We start from the raw sequence: 20,023 nt of genomic DNA, 5'->3' as shown, positions 1-20,023 counted from the left end.
CTCGAGGCTAGGTCAATTCAAGTGTTGGACATCTGTTTCTCTTCTGCGGAGGCACCCGAGATCTTGGCGCGTCTAAATAACATGGATTCCACCAACAGTCAAGTTTCTTCAGGCAACAACAAGACACAAAGACAATCTACATCACTGGTCATTCCTCACTACGCACTCTCTACATGACCCCCACAACGTCACAAAAACAATGACTGAATTCTGCAAACCATTCGACCTACACCTCGAGGACGAAACCATCGACCTACCTAACCACCGCGACAGGTGGAGACTAGGAAAGAGAATAGCTCAAGCTGCGTACGATCGAGATAGCCCATACCACGAAATACGCCAAATCTACAACTGTGTCCAGGTCACCCCCGATACTGGACGCGAGGCTCTTCTAAAATACGCGCTCAGTACGTTCCTACTTGCCTTTCACCGTGTTGGAGCCTAGTTTCCTCAGCCCCTTGATACCATGCATTCCAATCTAATTATCAAGCATGTCAGCAGATAGACTGGTTCACCCCGACCCCTCCATCCGTGCAATAGAAGCAGACCCAAGACGCTCTCCCATGGCTGTAACGGAATACCCTGCTCTGGAATAGTTATACGATAGGGATTGTACTTCCACGGCGCGTCTGATCTACTGGTGCTGTGGCACGCAGACAGACAACCTGTGGGCTCCTAACGGGTGTATCACTTTGACATCTTTGGAAAAACTTTTTGGAACAGATCTTCACGACTTTTTAGGAATATGGGCGGGGAGAGCAAGATCGGATACGACAGGCTTTCAAACACTCATTTTTGTAGGTCATTCCTTTTTCCTAATCACCATGGACTGGGACTATCTGGTACTTGAATTGGCGTTAATCCATTATATCCAGAGAACCTATCCGCTGTGGCATCCACCACGGGGACCCCGGCTTTCGAAATATAATCTGGGATAGTGAGAAGGGGAAATGGTTTGCTCTCCTTCCCTTGTCAGTCAATGATAGCAATATTCTAGGCTAAGACGCAGTCTAGCTATCTTATCGGCCTCGATAACTGCCACTTTGTTGCAGAAGAGGGTGCAAAGGATTTTGACTTCGGGAGCAAATATACGTCTATATTTTACGAGTGGGGTCTTGACAATCGGGAGATGGATGAGACGGGTTAATGGATGTGTTGGGCTATCCTATAGCGACGTTTAGTCGAGTCTAATGATGACTCACTAGCTAATTATATTTCTATAGTTTCCAATTGACTGCTACTGTCTTTTCCACCTATCGTCCCTCGGGTAGGTGCTCCGGTAAGGTATCCAACAATCGCTATGCAATATGTAATCTAGATGCAAAACCAGGCATGTCGTCAAGATTCACAGAATTGGCACTTCCGCCAATTCGCAATCAAGATAAACTCCGTGGAAGTGAGGGGAAAGATGCCTTCAAATAGTGAATCTGCTGACTATAGCTCAGTCAACACATCGAGTTGAACCTACCAGAATCACTCTATAAAAACCCACACCAGATCTAGTAAAAGCATGATTAGGGCAAGATAACAGGCACCTGTACTTGTTAATAGTACCAAATACAATTTGCCCAATCAACAAATGGTCCTGTGGTCTAGTGGTTATGACGTCGGATTCTGATTCCGTAAGCCCCGGTTCAATTCCGGGCAGGACCTCTTCTTTTTCTTTTTTGCTTTTTACCATCCAATCTCCCTGCAAGGGTGGATGGGATTGCCTCCCGTCTTTTTATTTTGTCTTGTTGCGTCATGGTGGTTTGGATATGATTGTTGGTGAGGGTCATGGAAAGTGTGTGAATAATATTTGATTCGCGCATATAGTTAGTACCTTTGAAGTTGATCACAACTCCATAGTTTATAGTGATAATGTCCTGTCTACTCCTGTGTCTGGAGGGAATATTCATTCAAACTTAATGTGAGACACGTTTTTTCTGTTCTGATAGCTAAAGGATAGAACCCCCATGCTCTATATGTAGTTCTTTCGGCAGTAAGACAACTATGTCAGTGCAATCATTACGTATACTTCTTTGCTGGATCGCATGCTATGCTATGCTATCTAGAGGGTCCTGCGACACATAAAAGACCCCGTACTTCTAGTGACGGATATAACTTGTTCCATGTATACCAGGAGGCAGCCATAACCTGGTCAGATGCAGCCCTTTTTTGTCATGATAAATGATACAGGTGGGTAGGTAGGTGTATCCAGGCTCTTCGCAGCTGGTATGAGGCACTCGGTATAACTATTGAAACGAGGAGACAAGGAGATAACGCAATACTTATATCCAAAAGGGTCAACGCTTAAATAGCATCACAAGCCATGGTACCAACACAAACAGAGTATATTAGTATAATATCCACAAGTAAAGCCCTGACGACAGGAATCAAATAACTAGAACCCAGCGAGCCCCGCGAAGAAGGGACCCCGCCCTAGCACCGTATCATTAACTCGAAAGAAAAACAAAGAAAAAAGACGAGCAGGCTAAAATGCAGCACCCAAACAGAAGTAAAAGAAAATAAAAATCTCAAAAAAGAAAAAGAAGAGGTCCTGCCCGGAATTGAACCGGGGCTTACGGAATCAGAATCCGACGTCATGACCACTAGACCACAGGACCGTTTGTATATTATGTGGATGGGGGTGTTTAATATATATCCTAATATTATGTTATATGTTAGCAGTTGTTTACTTAGTATCAGGTTGGGCAGTATATCCATCATGTTTAGGATTCATCATTACCGTGCAGTGTTTGTATGATTATACCGAGCTGGTGGGTGGCGTATATGACTATGTAGTATAAGACCTATCATATAACCTAGTATTTTTCAAACCACTTGTTGGTCTTTTTGGATGATTGTTGGGTTGGTCGCTGTTGTTGGGTTTTGTTATATATATCGAGTATCACCAGCTGAGCAGAAAGTTGAGTTTGATAGACAACCACAACCAATTCCCCCGACTAGGTTTCAGGGACGTGGGCCCGCAAATATAGATGAAGCACGTGAATTTCGAGGGTTCAAAATGCAGTAGTTCAAGCATGTGGAGAGCTTATGTTATTCACTGTAAATTCCAGTCTACGCATCCGCCTACAAACGACCACGACCTGACTGTCTCAAAATTCTATGAGATTTAACTAGGGTATGGTTGTATGACAGATAGATGAACCAAGCACGCCAGCGCAAAACGAAGGTAAGGTGGACTCAGCCCACGCAATTTCATCATCAATCGATCAATCAATCAGTTAACCAGGTAGTCAGTCCGTCACGGGACGAGTTTCAATATCCAATATCAGTGTACATCGATTACCCAACTAGGAACGCCAAACCCCGTATACTGTCTAAGTCTGATTATGGTCCCAAATCCCAATCAAGAAAAGATCAATTACACCCACCGAGAGAACGAGGTAAAAGACCGAGGTTACACACGGTTTTCGGGCCAATCTACCACGTCACAGTCGTCTTCGAAGAACCCTTCGTCCGCGCCCGACGTCGTCGAGGGGAAGCGCTTCTTCTTCCGGCGCGTGGTGATGACGACCTCTTCGCCATGGCCGGTGCTATTGCCCAGACGGATGTGGTTCTCCATCCCGCTGCCCAAGCCGGGTCGCTGCCCGTGCATCACGTCGCCCTCGTCGTCCGCCTCCTCATCACCACCGGAGCTGAAGGGTCGCACGTGTAGCTTGGAAGTCGCCATATCGCCGCCAAAGACCCACTGGCCCGTAGGGACCAGAGACTCGTCTGTCTCGGCCGTCTCGGTGTAGATGTAGAGACTCACGCGCTGATCGGTGTGGAACGGCTGATAGGGCGCGTTGGTCTCAATCTCCGCCTGGGAGAGGGGCTGGCACTTCGACTTGCTCGCCGGCGACGGCCGGGAATTCGCGGACGGCAAAGCCAACGGAGCGCAGGCGACGGGCCCCGGAGGAAAAGTCCGGATCGACAGGGGCCCGCATGTACTCTGCAGCGTGGGCGGCAGACGGTACTCGATCTCCTTGCTGCCGATCACCGATTGGAGGTGCCGGGGCTTCTGGGGGGACAAAGACCGCCGCACCCGATACAGCCGGAAAAACCCATAGTCCACCAAGCCCAAGAAGGGCAACCCGCGGTGGTTGATCCAGACCACGCGACCCGGGGCTGGATCGCGACTCAACCCTGACAGGTGCAGGCGGTTTTCGCCCACGTGCCGCAGGGTGTTGACGGTCCCCGAGGCGGCCCCCATGGATTTGCTGAGGCCGGCCGCCACGACCTTCCCGCCGCGGACCCCGGCGGCGGACGAAAACCCCCCGACGGCGGGTAAAGCCGCCCCGACCGACGGCGTGCGACCGCGGACGGCGGCCAGGATGGGTTGCGTCTTGCCCCCGACCAGTTTCATCGCCGCAGACAGCGCGTTTTTGCCGGCGGCGCGGTCCGCCAGTTCGTCGGTGGCCGGGTCGGGGACGGAGGTTTTGCTGGGCGGCGGGCGAGCCCGACGGAACGGGGGCCACTGGAAGGCACTCCGCGGCAGATCGAAGACGTGGACCGTCCCCTTCCGGGTGATCACCGCCAGCCGTTCCCCGGACGGCGGGTACCAGATCACGTCCACGATCTGCGACGTGGTCAGCCGGGGATACCGCGCGATCTGGCGCACATTGGGGCCGGGTGGCGGGGCGTCGTCGGTCAGAAAGGCGCCCGCGCGACAGATCTTGACCTGTAGGAGGTCCCAGACGTATTGGACATCCCCCTTCTTGCTGGCGGTGAGGAGCATGAGACCGTTGGGGGAGAACGATAGGAAACTGCATCCGTTCGGGACCGGGAATGTCGCCAGGGGATTGAGCAGTGCGTTCCGGGCGTCTCCGGCATCCTCGAGCCGTTTCAGGTCCACGATGGATACCAGGTCTGGCTCGGCCACGGTCGGGGTCTCCTGGGCATGGGTGGGTGGGAACAGGCCGTAGCCGGGCTGGGGAAGGTCGGGCATGTGCGGGGAGCGCCGCGCCGCCGGGGGTCCAGCCTGCTGCTCCTTGTTCCAGTAATTGTTCCAGGCCTGCAGCGACTGGTCGCCGACCCACCGCGCGCCGCGGACAAACTCCTGCGTGACGCCGCGGGCCAGCTTGTCGAACAGGCTCTCACCGTCCCCGACATCCGCGTCACAGTTCACGGTTGGCTTTGTCGGAGGGCTATGCGTCTCGATCCCGTAGACTTTCCCCTGCAGACGAGCGGGGGGGACCACCCCGCGGATGGATGCCCGATAGGCCGACGCCGACGGCGGAACCACCGACAACCATCGGCCCTTCAGCGCAAGAATCGCGCCGTCGTAGCTGGCGGGACCGTTGGGCGAGTCGGTGCGCGATCCGTCCGGGTCAGTGGAGCTGGAGGACGTCGAGTACCGCCGCGCTTCCTTGGGCTGGATGCTGGTCCACGTCTTCCCTAGGCACCGGTAGCTATGCGCTGCGTAGACGTAGACCTCCCCACTGACGCCCGACGCTAAGACGACGTGGCTCTCGCCCGCAAGAAGCTTCAGATTGCCTGATGGTGGGGGCACAAACGCGGGCAGCCCAGGAAGATTATCCAGACACGGAGTGGGCTTGGTCGTGAACAGCGTGGCGACATGGTCCCCTGTCCGGAGCGAATAGACTTCCACCCGGGTTTGATAAAATTTGGCTTCATCGCGGGGGTGATCTGCCTGTCGGCCAGCGGCAGGGATCTCGTGCGTCTCCGACGCCGCGGAGGAGGCGTGACTCTCGTCATCCGGGGGGCCTGAGGGCCCGTGAACGATCACGGCGACATGCGGCCGCGGTGGGACACTTGGATCATCCGACGAGCCACCCGGTAGGACTTTCGCATCCACCACCCGACCATTGAGGCCGCTCAACTTGCCCACGCCGCGGGACTTGCGGTCCTCGATGGCGAGAACCTCGAGGTCGCCATCGGACCCCACGAGGAGGACATTGCCCCCCATCCGCGTCGGTTTGGCCGACGGACTGGGGATGGTGTCAAAGGCACAGAATGAGTAGCCGTCGGACATGGCGCGACCTTGCCCGGAGAACAGGGGGAGATCAATCTCCGGGGCCCGATAGAAGTGCGGCTGCGGCAGGTGGGGCGGAGGCGGCATCTGGGTGGAGACGGGATTGCTCAGAGAGTAGTAGCTCTTGGGGCGATCCACCGACTGCTGCCGAGAGAAGTCGTTGTTGCTGGAGTAGCCGGACGCGTAACTGAGGGGCCTCGTCCGGGGAGGGGGCGAGGCCGACGACGGATTGCTGAAGCCTGCCTTGTCTGCACTGGAGAGGAAGCCCAGTGGGGAGCCGCTGGGCATCTCACCGTCCACGGCATCGTTCGGAGGGCTCTTGCCCACGGGGATGGCCCTGGCCCACTTATCCGTACGATAGGTAAGATCGTTATCGGGAGTGTCCCTCATCGATTCCAGTGCATCAAGCACTGGGGAGGAAATTTGGTTTATATGATGATTGTTTGCCGGGGGGTGTAAGGGGGGATCTGGACATGACGTCGGCTCTAGCGGCGGGGGCGAAGCTGCGATCCTGTGGATGGAGATGGGTCCACGATCAGCCACTTGAGCCTCCCGTGAACGGGGATCAGACACATACAGGTCGTCCGGTGGGGACTTTGCGGCCGCCTTGGCGGCCTTGTTCTTCCCTTTGCCGCTCTTCCCCTTCTTTTTGCTTCTCCCACCCAGGTCATTCTCCGGGTTCACCGTAATCAGATCCTCGGGGAGCGGGCTCGGGTCGGCTTGAGACCGGTTTTGCAGGTTGAGAAGATCGTCTGACGCTACCGGGGGCATACAAATGGGTGGGATTGCCTCCGGGGAGGCAATGGGATGTCTAGGGGGAAGACCGGTCCCAAGACCCGGGATCGGTCTGAGAAACGGAGGACGAGGGCTCCGGCGACGTGGTCGACCGAAGCGGGGAATATGGTAGATGATGCTACCGGAACGAGTCCGCGAGCACTATGGATCGCCACCAACCTCTGTTAGCAAAAGAGCCTCGAGACGCTGATACGGGGTACGGCGATGTGATGAGTCAAACGCGACGTACGATCTACCCGTGAAAGATAACCGGTGTCGAGGCTTCCACCGACACAAGGAACCGTTGATTGTCGAGGGCTTATCAAAAGCACCCGGGAACAAGCGTTGTGGCGTCGCGTACCTGGAGTGAAAGGCACTCTGAAGATACGCGGAGGATGGGAGGTCTGGACAGGCCGAGAAGCACTGCTTCGATGTCCGAGATACAACAAGCGTCAGAGGCGAGATACGCCTAGTTATAGTAGAGTTACAAGAGGACAAAAAGTGGAGATGATGATTTGAAATAGTACATTAAGAGATGAAGATGGATAGAAGAAGTAGTCAAGAGAAGTAATCTAGAGAAGAAGAAGAGGAAGAGAGAAGAAGGAGGGGGAGTGGGAGAGGGGGAGAAGAAGGTCAGGAGTCTGGATGACTACATCGGGCTGACTTGTTATCTGTTATCGGTATCGGTATCAGGGACTATCGATGCAGTACGGTATGTATCACTCCTTACCGGATCTGGTATCATCAGGTAAGGCATCCCCCGCATGACCGTTTTTGTCAGGAAGTCCTCAGCTGGTATCCCAAAGGATCGTGATCATTTGGGGTATCTTGGTCATCTCTCCGTCTATTCTCAACTGACAATAAACGATGACTGTAATTCCACTTCTTTCCCATGATCTGTTGGATCTAGAAGACACCCGAGAAGATGGTTTGGGGGGATGGATGGTATCAAGGTCCGGTAAGAATGGTATCTATTGTCACGATACGTAACAGATGACTTATCGCATCTCCTGCAGTGGGGGATCGACTGCTGCGACCACCGACTAGTAACTGCTCACTACTGCGCCTTTAACCCTGAATCCGAGGTCTGAGACTGACTGCCTGGCAAATGAAAGACCAACCACGGCGATATCTTCAACGGTTCAGTACTATTGATTGGTACAGTCATGAGGGGTAACTGCACTTTTTGACTCTCTGAGTTGTCGTGATAAAGAAACAAACCAGACAAACCCCACACGCGGTCCCAATGCAGGCTGCCACGTGATGCGCCTGGGCGGAGCAGCCAGTGAAGCCCCAGAGCAGCAAGATCCCTGGATGACCATCAATGGTCATGACCAGGAGATTGACCTGATTGAACTCCTCTCCTCTTGACAAATGAGGCTGTGAGACGGATCGGTCATCAACGAAGTTTCTTGCCTCTCCAGCTTCCCCCGGTTCATCCTCGTTCCATCAATATTCCGGGTCTAGCCGCCACTCGAGTCGACCCAATCAGCCTTCTGACGCTCCGGTGGAATGCCCAACGCCCTTGCGGTAGTTGAGGTCCTCTGGTTCCGTTCGAGTCACGGTCACGGGTCGCATGGCAGGGGTCCAGCACCGCCCATCATCTGTAAGGCCCCTGACCGTCATTGGTACACGCCCCCGGGCTGTGACTGAATGATGACGCGATGGATGGGAGTCCACGCCAAGGAAGTGTCGTCGTGGGGTTTCGGGTGTTCCTTACGAAGGGGTGACCTGGAACTCACCACCTGGAGTGATTGTTACTACAAGGCTGATTGAATTCAGTGGCTGTTTCCATCCGCTCCCTTCCCTCAACGTCATTATTGATGAAAGACCGAGGGAAGTCTCCGTAACTTTGGTCTCTTCCCGTTTGAGACAGTACATTATCCCTTTGTGACGATGCAGTGAAAACGAACGCTGGGGTACAGGAAGCAAAAAGAAAGAAAAAAAAAGAAAATAGAAAGAAAGTGGTATTGTTACACGTCATATCAGACAGATGGCACATCCGAAGCTGTAGGTACTTTCGGGTCAGCCACCTTTCGCGCTCTCCACCCTATCCCATCTCAACACTCCTCTCCCTCGAAGGGTACGCGTTCAAGTCTTCTTCTTCGCAGCTGCCGCCTTGGCCTTCGCGGCCTTCTTCTTGTTGCTGTTGATCATCACAATGCCGATAAATGTTCCAACGACGGCGGAGCCCAGGAGGGTCAGGAAGACGGGGATGCGGATGGCCCAAACACGGGGCGGGAAGAGGTCATGCAGAGGGTGGCCCGGATCGACGAACGGCTGGAAAATGGAATCAGTAGACGTCGTAGGGAATTCGAGTGCGAAAGCCTACCATGAGCAGCGTCCAGGTGGTGTAGTAGAGGAAGATGGCGGTTGCGGCCAAAAGCATGGCGGATCCTACAAGTTGGCCCAGCTTTCACCAGTTAGTTCTTTGGAAACAAAGCCAGATACAGCTAGGAGGAAAACACATCAGTCTCTTACCATAGTGAAATCACTTTCTAAAAGCAACACACGCGACCGACGAGAGAGCTTCAAGTTGACGATGAGGAAGACCCGTACTCCGTAAAGCGCGCCAACACAAGAAGCCACCGCGCCGCAACTCCTGAACACATCACGTGACACTTCCCGGCCAAGACCAGCGGCCGTCTTGCCTTTTCGCCGCCTCACGATTTCTTGAGACAGACCATCAGCTCACCCTCACCCCCTTCCTTTCCTTTTCACAGCGTTTCCGTGTGGTCGTGGATTTTATTTCCCATAAACCCACATACGAGTCGAAAGAGGAAGATTATAGGTGCAGGAAAATGACGGACCCCGTGGTGTTGCAGTCCGCCGTCCGTGTGCCGACGCCTCCCCCAGGCGCCTCCTACTCGCCTCAGCCCACAGGATCGCGAAAACGGTCCCCTCCATCGCGATCTCCTTCGCCCAATCGTCGCCGGTCGCCTCCCGGGGACTCTCATAATAATGAAGACGGCGGCGATGTACCGCGAATCGACCCCGACCGCGCCATCGAGAGAGAACGGCAGCTGGCGGAGCGGCTGCGTCAACATGAGCAGCAGGAGGCCGCGCGCAAACCCATGACAGAGGAGGAGAAACAGGCGTCTGCCAAAGCGGAATACGAGAAGCTCCTCAACATGCGATCGGGCGGCACGTACATTCCCCCGGCTCGACTCCGCGCCCTGCAGTCGCAGATCACCGACAAGACGAGCAAGGAGTACCAGCGGATGGCGTGGGAGGCGTTGAAAAAGTCGATCAACGGTCTTATCAACAAGGTCAACGTGTCGAACATCAAATTCATCGTTCCAGAATTGTTTAGCGAGAACCTGGTCCGCGGTCGCGGTCTGTTCTGCCGGAGTATCATGAAGGCTCAGGCGGCGAGTTTGCCCTTCACTCCGATCTACGCCGCTATGGCGGCGATTGTCAATACAAAGTTACCCCAGGTGGGCGAGCTGCTGCTTCACCGGTTGGTCGTGCAGTTCCGCAAAGCGTTCAAACGGAATGACAAGGCTGTCTGTATCGCGTCGTCGACGTTTATCGCTCACCTGTGCAACCAGCAGGTGGTGCACGAGATGGTCGCCGCTCAGATTCTCTTGCTCTTGCTTCATAAGCCGACCGACGACAGTGTGGAGATCGCCGTCGGCCTCACACGGGAGGTCGGGCAGCATCTGGAAGCCATGAGCGGCCCGATCGCCCTGGCCGTGTTCGATCAGTTCCGGAACATCCTCCACGAGGCGGATATCGACAAGCGAGTGCAGTACATGATCGAGGTCCTGTTCCAGGTCCGCAAAGACCGCTTCAAGGACAACCCGGCGGTCAAGGAGGAGTTGGACTTGATTGAGGAGGAGGACCAGATCACCCATCGGGTCGGTCTCGATGACGAGCTCGAGACGCAGGACACCCTGAACATCTTCAAATACGACCCTCAATGGGAGGAACACGAGGAGGCCTACAAAAGGCTGAAAGCGGAGATCCTGGGCGAGGACAGCGACGAAGACGAGGAGGCCGATTCGGATGAGAGTTCCGACGAGGAGTCGGACGAGGAGCAACAGATGGACATCAAGGACCAGAGCAACACGGATCTCGTCAACCTGCGACGGACGATCTACCTAACCATCATGTCCAGTATCGATTTCGAAGAATGCTGCCACAAGCTGATGAAGATCTCCCTGCCGGCCGGCCTGGAGCCGGAGCTACCGTCGATGATCATCGAGTGTTGCTCGCAGGAACGGACATACTCGAAGTTCTACGGTCTGATCGGCGAGCGATTCGCCAAGATCAACCGTCTCTGGTCGGATCTGTTCGAGGCTGCCTTTGCCAAATACTACGACACGATCCACCGCTACGAGACCAACCGGCTGCGCAATATCGCCTCCTTCTTCGGCCACATGTTCAGCACGGACGCGATCGGATGGCACGTCATGTCCGTCATCCACATGAACGAAGAGGAGACCACATCCAGCAGCCGTATCTTCGTCAAGATCCTCTTCCAGAACCTGATCGAGCACCTCGGCCTCCCGCAGCTCAAGCAGCGCCTGACGGCAGACGAAATCCTGCGCCCCAGCTTCGAGGGCCTCTTCCCGCTCGACGACCCCCGCAAGACGCGCTTCTCCGTCAACTACTTCACCAGCATCGGATTGGGTGTTCTGACAGAGGACATGCGCGAGCACCTGAAGAACCTCCCCAAGCCGACCGTCCCCGCACTACCAGCCGCCCGCGCCACCAGCGCAGACTCGCGCTCAAGCTCAGTCAGCTCGCACCCAGCCTCTTGCTCAACCTGCCCGTCATCGCGCTCCAGATCGTACTCGCGCTCACCATCCCGAAGCCGCGGACGCCCCGCCCGCTCCGTCAGCCGAGGCCGCTCCTACAGCCGCTCCATCTCAGCCTCCTCGCGCAGCTACAGCTACACACCGTCGCGGTCGCGCTCCCCACCGCCAAAAAGCAGCCGCCGCCGCCGCTCAGTCACCTACAGCCGCTCGCCGTCAGTGTCTAAGTCGCGCAGCCCCCCCCGACGCACGCGCGCGCGGTCCTACGACTCGCGGTCCCCCAGCCGCAGCCGCAGCCCGTACCGCGCGCGCCGCTCACCCTCCCGCTCCGTCAGTCCACCACCGCGCAAGGGCGGCAGAGCACGGAGCTACTCGCGATCCATCACCCCACCGCGCAGACGTCCGTCCCCACCTCGACGCGCAGGCCGTCGCGACTCACCTTCTCCGTCTCGTTCTCGGTCTTTGTCCCGGTCTCGCTCTCCACCACCACGAGTTAAGGAGGGGCCGCGAGCTAAGGACGGACCGAAACGCCGAAGATACTCTGACTCGCTATCACCGTCGCGATCGCCGCCTCGGAGGCGGAGGTCTCCTAGTCGGAGTCGGAGTCGGAGTGTCTGTCGCGATTAGGTAGCATTGCAGGGGGATCGGGAGTTGGAAGAATGGACATGAGATGGAAAGGAAATGGACTGTATTCTTGGTAGTATTGGGAGGAGGAGTACGGGAGATCTACATAAGATAGTATGGTAAGATAGGAAGGAAATCAATGATCTCGGTTTCATCACTGGGTATCTATATTTATCATCTATTTACATTATCTTCTATCTGTATAGTCTATTTGAGTCCGAGTAGTAGTCACCCAAGCAAACAAGCTACCAACTACGCATTGCCCCAAAGAACAAGAAAAAGAACAAAAGAAGAAGCAAAGAAACACCAGAGAAAAAAAAAATCAACAATGCGCACTCTCCCAAACACACCTCTCACACAAACAAATCCCCCCAAGAGCCCCACAAGCCCACTCCCTCCTCTGCTTCACATCCATGCCGATATCACAGTAATGGTTCAAAATTTCCTGATCCTTCTTAATCCCACCATTACCATCAGCAGAACCACCACCAGAAGAAGCCCCCTCCCCCCAAACAACCCTCTCCCCCTTCCCCCCATCCCGCACCGTAAAACAGATATCCGCCGCCCAATCCCACCGCACATTGGGATCACAGGAGTGATTCGCCAGACACCAAAGCGGATGCACAGCGCAGAGCTCGGGGCCGCCGTCCCAGGTAGACAGGCGTCCGGAGGCAGTTCCGCGGAACTTGGCGTACAGCGAGTTAAGGACCCATGTGTCGTAGTGGGGGAGGGTGGTGTAGGGATCGAGGGACATTTCTTCGAGGAAGCGCATTGGCTGGAGGATGGAGAGGTGGAAGGAGAAGGGGAGTTCTTTTTCTTTCTCTTGCTCGTCGGTTGCGGGGTCGGTTCGGTAAGGGTGGAAATCTCCCCAGATGTATTTCACTTCTGGGAGGTCGAGGGGGTGTAAGGATTGCGTGGCTGCCATGGCGAGCGCGCGGGCCAGAAGCAGCAGGTAAAGATAATCAGCCTTGTCCTTTTTATCGGGGATATCTTTGCCGATAGAGTCGAGGTTATGCATGAGACCGCAGACAGCACCGTGGTAGGTACTCTGCGCAGCATCATGACAAGCCTGACTGCAGAAGAAAATATCATCTTCATCAGCGCACTCTCCGCACGGAACAGGCGGGCTCTCAGAGTCGATAGCCGGCAGGGGCGCATTGCATGCATCGCAGAGGTCGTCATGGAGACGGTTCGTCGCCGTAAGCAGCGACGATTCCCGCAGGATGGCTTCACCCGGGTGGAGGTCTTCTTTCGCGAAGAGGCCGAGCTGGATGGAGACTTCTTGCTCTTGCCCTTGCTCTTTGGTATCGGCTGGGGTGGGGGTGTTGTGCAAGGCTGGCAGAGCCACGGCACGGACTTCGCACTTCGGCGCAACCGTCTTTAACCGCTCATTGAGCAGCGCCAGCGTCTCGGGGGCTTTACGGTCTGGTTCGTGCGTGTTCCACGGGTAGAGGACGCGGCGGGCATAGCCTTGCGCGGGGAGTCGACTGGGGTCGATCTGGATGTCATCTTCGTTGGTGGTAGGAGGGGGAGGGGCGTCAGATCCGAGCCGAGCTCTATATGCAGACTTGATATTGCGCATCTGTTCTCGAAGCACATCCACCGCTGTCGACTGCGGCTTATCCCCCAAAACAGCCAGCCCCCGCACGGCAAAGTCATACGCATCGCGGAAACAGCCACAGCTGACGAGACTCCGGACGAGGAGGGCGTACACGTCGCCGATAATAGCGTCGTATTCCTCTTGCGTTATGGGAGCAAACCCTTCATCTTCGTCCTCATCCTCATCCTCCCCATCCTCCTCCTCGTTATCCCCGCTGACAGCACGATCATTCAAATCAACGATCCGCCGCCTCGCATGAAACTCACACCCATCCGGATCAACAACCGAGTCCAGCAGCGACAGCGCACGATACGCATCCGCCGACGCCAAATCCGGGAAGCCCAATTGCTCGTGGACGCGGCCTCGCTCGAGGTGCAGGTGGGGGTTGTGGGGGTCGGCGTAGAGGCGGGAGGTTGTTTCGGAGCGGGTGGTGAGGAGGGATTGCATTTTGGGGTTTGGTTTTGGATGTAAGGATTTCACTTGTCACTTCATGTACTCTTGGTTAATGTGTGGTTATTCGCATAAGGGATTGATTGCGAGGAAATGAGGCCTTTGTTGGGTGAGTTGGAGGGGAGGAAAAAAAAAAAAAAAAAAAGAATGCGGGGAAATGATGATAAGATCACGTGGAGATACCGTATTCTTTATGCCTGCTGATTCAGGCATCACTCTATCTACAGTATCATAACAGCTTGCAACGAACAGCTGCCTACATCCTCATGTGCATACGTTGTTGTATTTGCTAAGCTCAAACAGGAAAGACAGTTCCATCCCCAATTCCCCTTATTTCATTTTTAATCCCAGAACGCCGCCATGAAATCAATCAAACACCCGCGAGGAGAATGCACACTAACGTGATAGGACCAGTCTACTCATGCATATTAAAGAAAAGATTCAAAGTAAGGAAGACACGTTTAGACGAACTAGCTGTAGAGCCCGTTCTCTCCTGTGTGGTTGGTCCGTTACATTACCTGCAACCGTCAGTCCTGACATCCTAAACCAAAGAGGGGTGGGTAAACATACACTGCAATTGTCATCCAGGACCAGGGCAGGTCCGTCCTGTACGCCAGGGTTATTTCCTGCCCCACCAGGGACCTGTCGTTCTCTCAGGGCCGACGCAAATTCAGCCAGCATGTTCCTCTGATTAAAGTCAGGAAAGGCGGGAATGGGACCAGGGAACGGGGGAATGGGAACCCACCGTGATGAACGCATCATCTAAACCACCTTGTCGGTTGACGTCGTTCTGGTTCATGATGCGGTAGCTATCGTGCATGCGCTTGCAGCTTTTGAGGCCTCCGATGGAGCTATCGACATTCGGACCTAGCGTGTTGGCCGGGTTATCCGGGTCAAGGATGTTGATGCCGCGGCGGGCGTTCTCCTGGGCGTGTCGGTCGGGCGAGAAGATTTTGATCGTGTTGTCGATACCTGACGCGGCAATCGTCGGTTCGTAGGGATGGCCTGGGGAATGAGCATCAGAGTTCAGGGAGCGAAAAGGGCACGGAGAAAAAGACGGAGAAAAGAATGTACCTTGCACCACATTGACCACCTCACTATCCCCCTCAAGAATATTCACCAAATCGCAAGTCTTTCGATCCCATATAAACACATGCCCCGAGTCGCTACCACTCACCACATACTCGTCGTCCATCCCATAATAATTAACGTCCTTGACGGTCTTTACATTGCAATGGCCCCGGTAGGTCCGGGTGTGCGAGGAGCACGGGATGTCGGAATGCACATTGTGGCGTTTGGTGCGTTGGAAGCCATAGTTGCGGAGTAAGCGCTCGTTGCCAGAACCATCATCAGCATCAATATCATAATCACCCGTAAGATCATCGTCATCATCATTTGCGTCGGACGAATCGTCCATAAGATTGCTCAGGTCGTCCTCGTCATCCTCGCTGACCGAGGTTTCATCCTCGGATTCATCCTCCACGCTGTCATCGTCGTCGTCTTCCGCCGGGCCATCCGGCTCGCCGTCACCTTCCGTATCTTCGCGCGGTTTCCATTCGAAAAACTCCTCGTTGATCTCCGCACTGCCGCTGGCAGACATCCGGCCGATGGTGGTCTCGCGCCGGTGCCCTGGCTGGGGTTGCGAGTCCGAGGGACTGCCACTTGGCGAACCGCCGTCGATCATCAGACGGACGTCGCGGATCGGTTCCTCCTCCCGGGTGGCCTCGGTATCGTCCTGCGACCGCTCTGGGACCGCCCCTTCACTCTCTGATTCTTCCTCCACCGTCATACGCAGCCCGCCAAAGGCCTGGTTGACGAAGGCATAGTTGACGCCGGACCCCGCGGCCATCAAGATCCCGCGGCCGACCTTGAACTGCCAGAAGCGTGCGGCCGCAGACCGGTCCAGAGCGCGCACGGGCGGCGCATCGCTCCGTTCCTCCCCGGTGCCGGGATCCGCCCGGGCGGCTGCGGTAGGACCCAGATCCTCCAGGGGCAGCTGAACCACGCGGCCGAACGCGGTCACGGCGGCCTGCTGGGTCGGGAACAAGATGCGGCTGGAGTCGTGCTCGAAGCGCGAGGCGTCGACGTTGACCACGGGCTCGTCACCGGCTAGACGCTGTAGGTACGGGATCAGGACAGACTCGATGGCGCTGTCGTCGGCCTCGGCGGCGAGGGGGAACCGTGTCTGGTTGCGTCGCGCGGCGGAGTTGCGCAGGAACCCGGCGCGCACGGCTTCTCGGCCGCCGGCGAAGAACAGGAGGATGGCCTTGAGGAAGTCGTAGCCGAACTGGGCGCTGCGATCCACGGAGTTATTCTCACCCGGTGCGAGCCGGATCTGGTCGAACTGCCCTCCGTCATCGACGTCGTCATCATCACCGCTGTCGTCGTCCGATGCGGCCGCGCCCCGGACGTCTGCCCCCAAGGCCTTAGCCAAGGTGCCGGCCGCCTGCACGAACCGCCAGGACGACTCCCGGTTGTGCCGCAGCGTCTGCTGCATGTTGACGACGTGGCAGGAGGGATTCAGGGGGTAGCGCCAGTCGCGCATGACGGCGGTCATGCGCGGCAGGGACCGGGACGCCTGGGTCAAGGCCGTGGACAGCGCGTCGGCGTACGGCGCCTCCTCGGTGGACCCGTCCCACTCGCGCACGGCGGCATCGAGGGAGAACAAGGCCTTGCGGAGCTTGACCAGACCCTTGGCGATCTCCATCCCCAGCCGCTGGGCATCGTTCAGCACCGCGTACCGGGCCTGCTCAAAGACGTTCTGCTGGGTGTCGCCGACGGTGTCCGCCAGCGACGGGATGGAGATGTCCTCCAGCGCGCCATTGCCGTAGCGGACCCGAAACTTCAGCTCGGGGTCCTCCTCGCGGGCGCGTGAGCGGCGGCGCGGCTGCGTCCCGCTGGACGCGGACGACGTGGACGGTTGCTTCTGGCGCTTGCGCTTGCGATCCCGAGCGTCGGCGACCCGGCGGGGGTCGTGGGTCTGGCGGACGGACTGGCCGCGGGCCCGGGCGGCGGCGGCATCGGGGCTCCGGATGAGATCGAAACTGTAGATGTGGTCCCCGGACCAGCTCACGACCATCTCGTTGGGGTTGGCGTCGCTGATCTTGCAGGCGGTGATGTGCCCCTCGCTGCGCGGGTTCATGTGCCGGCGGCCGCCGGGGGCGAAGCGACGCACGCAGCGGGTGGCCTGGCCCATGACCTCGTCATCTCGCGTGCTGCGGGGCGGGGTGCCCGTGGGGGCCCCCGTCTCGGCGACGCGGTCCCGACCCAGCATGCGGCGGTCGTGCAGGAAGCAATGCAGGTGCGCGCCGCCCAGGGCGATGTAGTGGGGCTGGGAGGGGGAGCAGGAGATGGTGTTGAGGTCGAGCTGGTAGCGCTTGTAGGAGATCAAGGGGGGCGGAACGTTGGAGTCGTCGTGGACCAAGCCGGGGCGATAGGCCATGAAGCCCTGGCCGCCGCGGGGCTTGGGGTAGGCGGAGGAGGGCTGGCGCAGGTCCCACTGGCGCACCTCGCCGTCCTCGGAGCAGGTCAGGAAGAGGTGGGGGGAGGACTCGGTGACGATGCGCTTGACACGGTCGGCATGGCTGCGATAGACGCGGACGTTTGTGTTGCCCTCGCTCAGGTAGCGGGTGTTGGTGAAGAAGTTGTTGAAGTTCTGACTGCGGGCGGAGGCAGAGAGGGCGGAGGTGGCGGCGACGTCGCGGTTGGCGGCGGCGTGTTCGATGTCAAAGACGCGGACTTGGGAGTCGCCGGCGCAGGTGACCACGGTGCGGTCATTGGAGTGAGGCATGAACTTGACGGAGAAGATGTTGGCGCGGTGACCGGTGAAGACGGTGGTGTTGAGGGCGAATGGGGCGGTGGACGAGTCGGGCTGGTAGGAGTAGATGTTGAGGTTATGATCATCGGAGCCCGAGGCCAGCAGTTGACCCGATCGCGACCATCTGTCATGGTCAGATATGGAGAAAATCAGAAAAAGAATTGAGACGAGACGTACGAGAGCGCGTTGACACAGCCAGTGTGTCCACCGAGCTCGTTGACGATGTCTAAATTGTCGATCCATTCCTTGGAACCATAGAGGCCCCGGATACTAGCCGAGGGGGAGGCATCGCCGGCCTCTCGACGCCAGATGCGATCGTATAGGGAGATCGAATGATTTTTCATGATGGGCAGAGGCTGACCGGGGGGTAAGGTAAAAAGGAACGAGACTAGATCATGGCGAGGCGGAGAGTGGGAGAAATTGAGTGGGGATCGACGTGCGGCGCAAGGCGGATCGCAATATGAGAGTGGTCGGTGGGGTTTGATGTGAGGCGGGAGGACAGGATGACAGGATGACAGGATGACAGTATGACAGGACGTATAATGTAAGGAAGATGTAGGAATGAAGATTTAAGAGTGAAGATGCAGGAATGAAGGATGAAGGAGAAAATAAGAAAGAGAAGAAGAGAAAGAGAGAGAGAGAGATGAGAAGAGAAAGATATGAGGAGAGGTACCAGAACAGAGGAAAATGACGGTTTGGAACCGGTATTGATCCGGGGCCGGTATGATACAGGCACACTTTTCCCTGCCGAAGGGTGTATGGTTCGGTAACTGATAGTACCTTATCCTTTTTATCTCTTGCTTAATATCTACCTACACTTGTCTATATCCCCTTAGATAGATAAATAGAGATATATATTCTATCTGTACTATCCTAAATTATATAGTGTATTCTATTCTATTCTATAGTAGATTGATTGGATCTTTCAATGGACAAGAGCATCACCAGATCGACCGGCCCAGAACCGAGCAGAACTCATGAAGTCATCGATTTATAGTGGTGGACATTCCCTCAATCTCCATACATCGATATATCTATATAGATCGTTATCCATATATCAATCAAAGAAAGAATAATGTAGATCAATCAACCGAATAAAACCATTCATCTATACTATACAACTCCCACAGACAATTCATAACTGTCCTCCAAGCTATATATATGTAAAGTGGAGACCGACCAAGGTTAATCCCAACGAAGCAAATGTCAAACTGCAGATGACCTCATGGTGGATCTAAAGGAATGTCACCATTGGCTGGTTCTCCACATGGGAATTGAGCTCTGGTCCATATCATACTGGAGGACCTTACTATATGATAAAGAATACGGTGTATGAATATACAAAACAGTATCAGTGCAGCACTCTCCACTTTCAGGTCTCTCATCCCGGTTCCTGTTTGGCTGTCGAGTACCTAGTCACTAGGTAGCTTACCAGCTTGTATATGTAACTAGTAGGTATCTACCCAGTGTATTATCTAGGTACCTGACTTGATATTTTTCATTGATTAATTGATTGGTTTTGTTTTGCTATCATGAACTTCATTTCATCTGTCTATATATAATATTTATATACGTACCTGTATATAAACTTGATACAAGCTTCTCCAACATTGGAACCGCACGACTAACCCAGAGTCAACTCTCCTCCAAGCCATCTTTTACTTAACTTACGTTCACCATCGAGACTGATGATATCCCTAACAGTGACAGTGATACCACAGCCATACCAACTAATCCCAATACCAAAGCTTAAAAACAAAAAAGAAAGAAAAAAGAATGGAGAAGAGAAAGGGAAAAGGTGATCGTAGGTGGAAGGATTCCCTTCAGCCAATCCTACCTACCTAGTAACCTATCATCCGTCTAGTTTCGGCCGAAGTAAGAGGTAAGGTAATGATTTGTCCATCTGTTTGAGGTCGGGATTCAATCAGGTCGGGACACAAGAAAACCGGTTATAGATCAGGCTTGGTTTGTCTGTGCGTTTGTTTCTATCCTGTTTCCATACTGTTTCTAACCTGTTC

The 20,023-nt window shown here is 55.4% G+C and overlaps 6 protein-coding genes and 2 non-coding genes across 8 annotated transcripts; 3 read left to right on the top strand and 5 right to left on the bottom strand.

The window, feature by feature from the left end:
• Positions 1–102: 102 nt before the first annotated feature.
• BDW47DRAFT_99148 (uncharacterized protein) lies at positions 103–797 on the top strand. Its single transcript, XM_024820824.1, has 2 exons — positions 103–407; positions 502–797. Exons 1-2 carry the CDS (start codon positions 200–202, stop codon positions 594–596), a joined length of 303 nt encoding a protein of 100 aa, XP_024675493.1. The 5' UTR covers positions 103–199; the 3' UTR covers positions 597–797.
• A 784-nt stretch (positions 798–1,581) lies between these two features.
• Positions 1,582–1,653, top strand: BDW47DRAFT_t15. Its single transcript has one exon. It is a non-coding gene; the product is annotated as a tRNA-Gln (tRNA).
• Positions 1,654–2,534: 881 nt separating this feature from the next.
• On the bottom strand, positions 2,535–2,606 carry BDW47DRAFT_t13. Its single transcript has one exon. It is a non-coding gene; the product is annotated as a tRNA-Gln (tRNA).
• Positions 2,607–3,094: 488 nt separating this feature from the next.
• BDW47DRAFT_133041 (uncharacterized protein) lies at positions 3,095–6,751 on the bottom strand (the record flags this gene model as incomplete). The annotated part of the gene is made up of 2 exons (XM_024817727.1): positions 3,095–6,491; positions 6,558–6,751. 2 exons carry the CDS (start codon positions 6,749–6,751, stop codon positions 3,404–3,406), a joined length of 3,282 nt encoding a protein of 1,093 aa, XP_024675492.1. The 3' UTR covers positions 3,095–3,403.
• Positions 6,752–8,740: 1,989 nt separating this feature from the next.
• Positions 8,741–9,288, bottom strand: BDW47DRAFT_55548 (dolichol phosphate-mannose biosynthesis regulatory protein). The gene is made up of 3 exons (XM_024819305.1): positions 9,236–9,288; positions 9,087–9,167; positions 8,741–9,034 (listed from the first exon to the last, which is right to left on the bottom strand). The coding sequence occupies exons 1-3, from the start codon at positions 9,236–9,238 to the stop codon at positions 8,846–8,848; spliced, it is 273 nt and encodes a 90-aa protein (XP_024675491.1). The 5' UTR covers positions 9,239–9,288; the 3' UTR covers positions 8,741–8,845.
• A 267-nt stretch (positions 9,289–9,555) lies between these two features.
• On the top strand, positions 9,556–12,141 carry BDW47DRAFT_115230 (uncharacterized protein; the record flags this gene model as incomplete). Its single annotated transcript, XM_024814773.1, has 1 exon — positions 9,556–12,141. One exon carries the CDS (start codon positions 9,556–9,558, stop codon positions 12,139–12,141), a length of 2,586 nt encoding a protein of 861 aa, XP_024675490.1.
• Positions 12,142–12,460: 319 nt separating this feature from the next.
• Positions 12,461–14,185, bottom strand: BDW47DRAFT_122520 (putative MYND domain protein; the record flags this gene model as incomplete). Its single annotated transcript, XM_024815851.1, has 1 exon — positions 12,461–14,185. One exon carries the CDS (start codon positions 14,183–14,185, stop codon positions 12,461–12,463), a length of 1,725 nt encoding a protein of 574 aa, XP_024675489.1.
• Positions 14,186–14,697: 512 nt separating this feature from the next.
• Positions 14,698–18,349, bottom strand: BDW47DRAFT_122519 (WD repeat-containing protein; the record flags this gene model as incomplete). Its single annotated transcript, XM_024815850.1, has 5 exons — positions 14,698–14,706; positions 14,759–14,875; positions 14,934–15,193; positions 15,263–18,129; positions 18,183–18,349. 5 exons carry the CDS (start codon positions 18,347–18,349, stop codon positions 14,698–14,700), a joined length of 3,420 nt encoding a protein of 1,139 aa, XP_024675488.1.
• Between the last annotated feature and the right edge of the window lie 1,674 nt (positions 18,350–20,023).

Source organism: Aspergillus candidus (genome assembly GCF_002847045.1).
Source record: "Aspergillus candidus strain CBS 102.13 unplaced genomic scaffold BDW47scaffold_4, whole genome shotgun sequence".
Taxonomy (NCBI): Eukaryota; Fungi; Ascomycota; class Eurotiomycetes; order Eurotiales; family Aspergillaceae; genus Aspergillus; species Aspergillus candidus.
Note: the sequence above shows the minus strand (reverse complement) of the source record. Positions and strands in the feature narration are given on the sequence as shown.

Excerpts from the sequence above, each read along its gene's own strand:
- BDW47DRAFT_99148 (XM_024820824.1), top strand. The coding sequence starts at position 200 with ATGACTGAATTCTGCAAACCATTCGACCTACACCTCGAGGACGAAACC. Across the intron at positions 408-501 it reads TCTTCTAAAATACGCGCTCA|ATAGACTGGTTCACCCCGAC; the intron begins GTACGTTCCTAC and ends GCATGTCAGCAG.
- BDW47DRAFT_55548 (XM_024819305.1), bottom strand. Across the intron at positions 9,035-9,086 it reads CCACCTGGACGCTGCTCATG|CCGTTCGTCGATCCGGGCCA; the intron begins GTAGGCTTTCGC and ends TCCATTTTCCAG.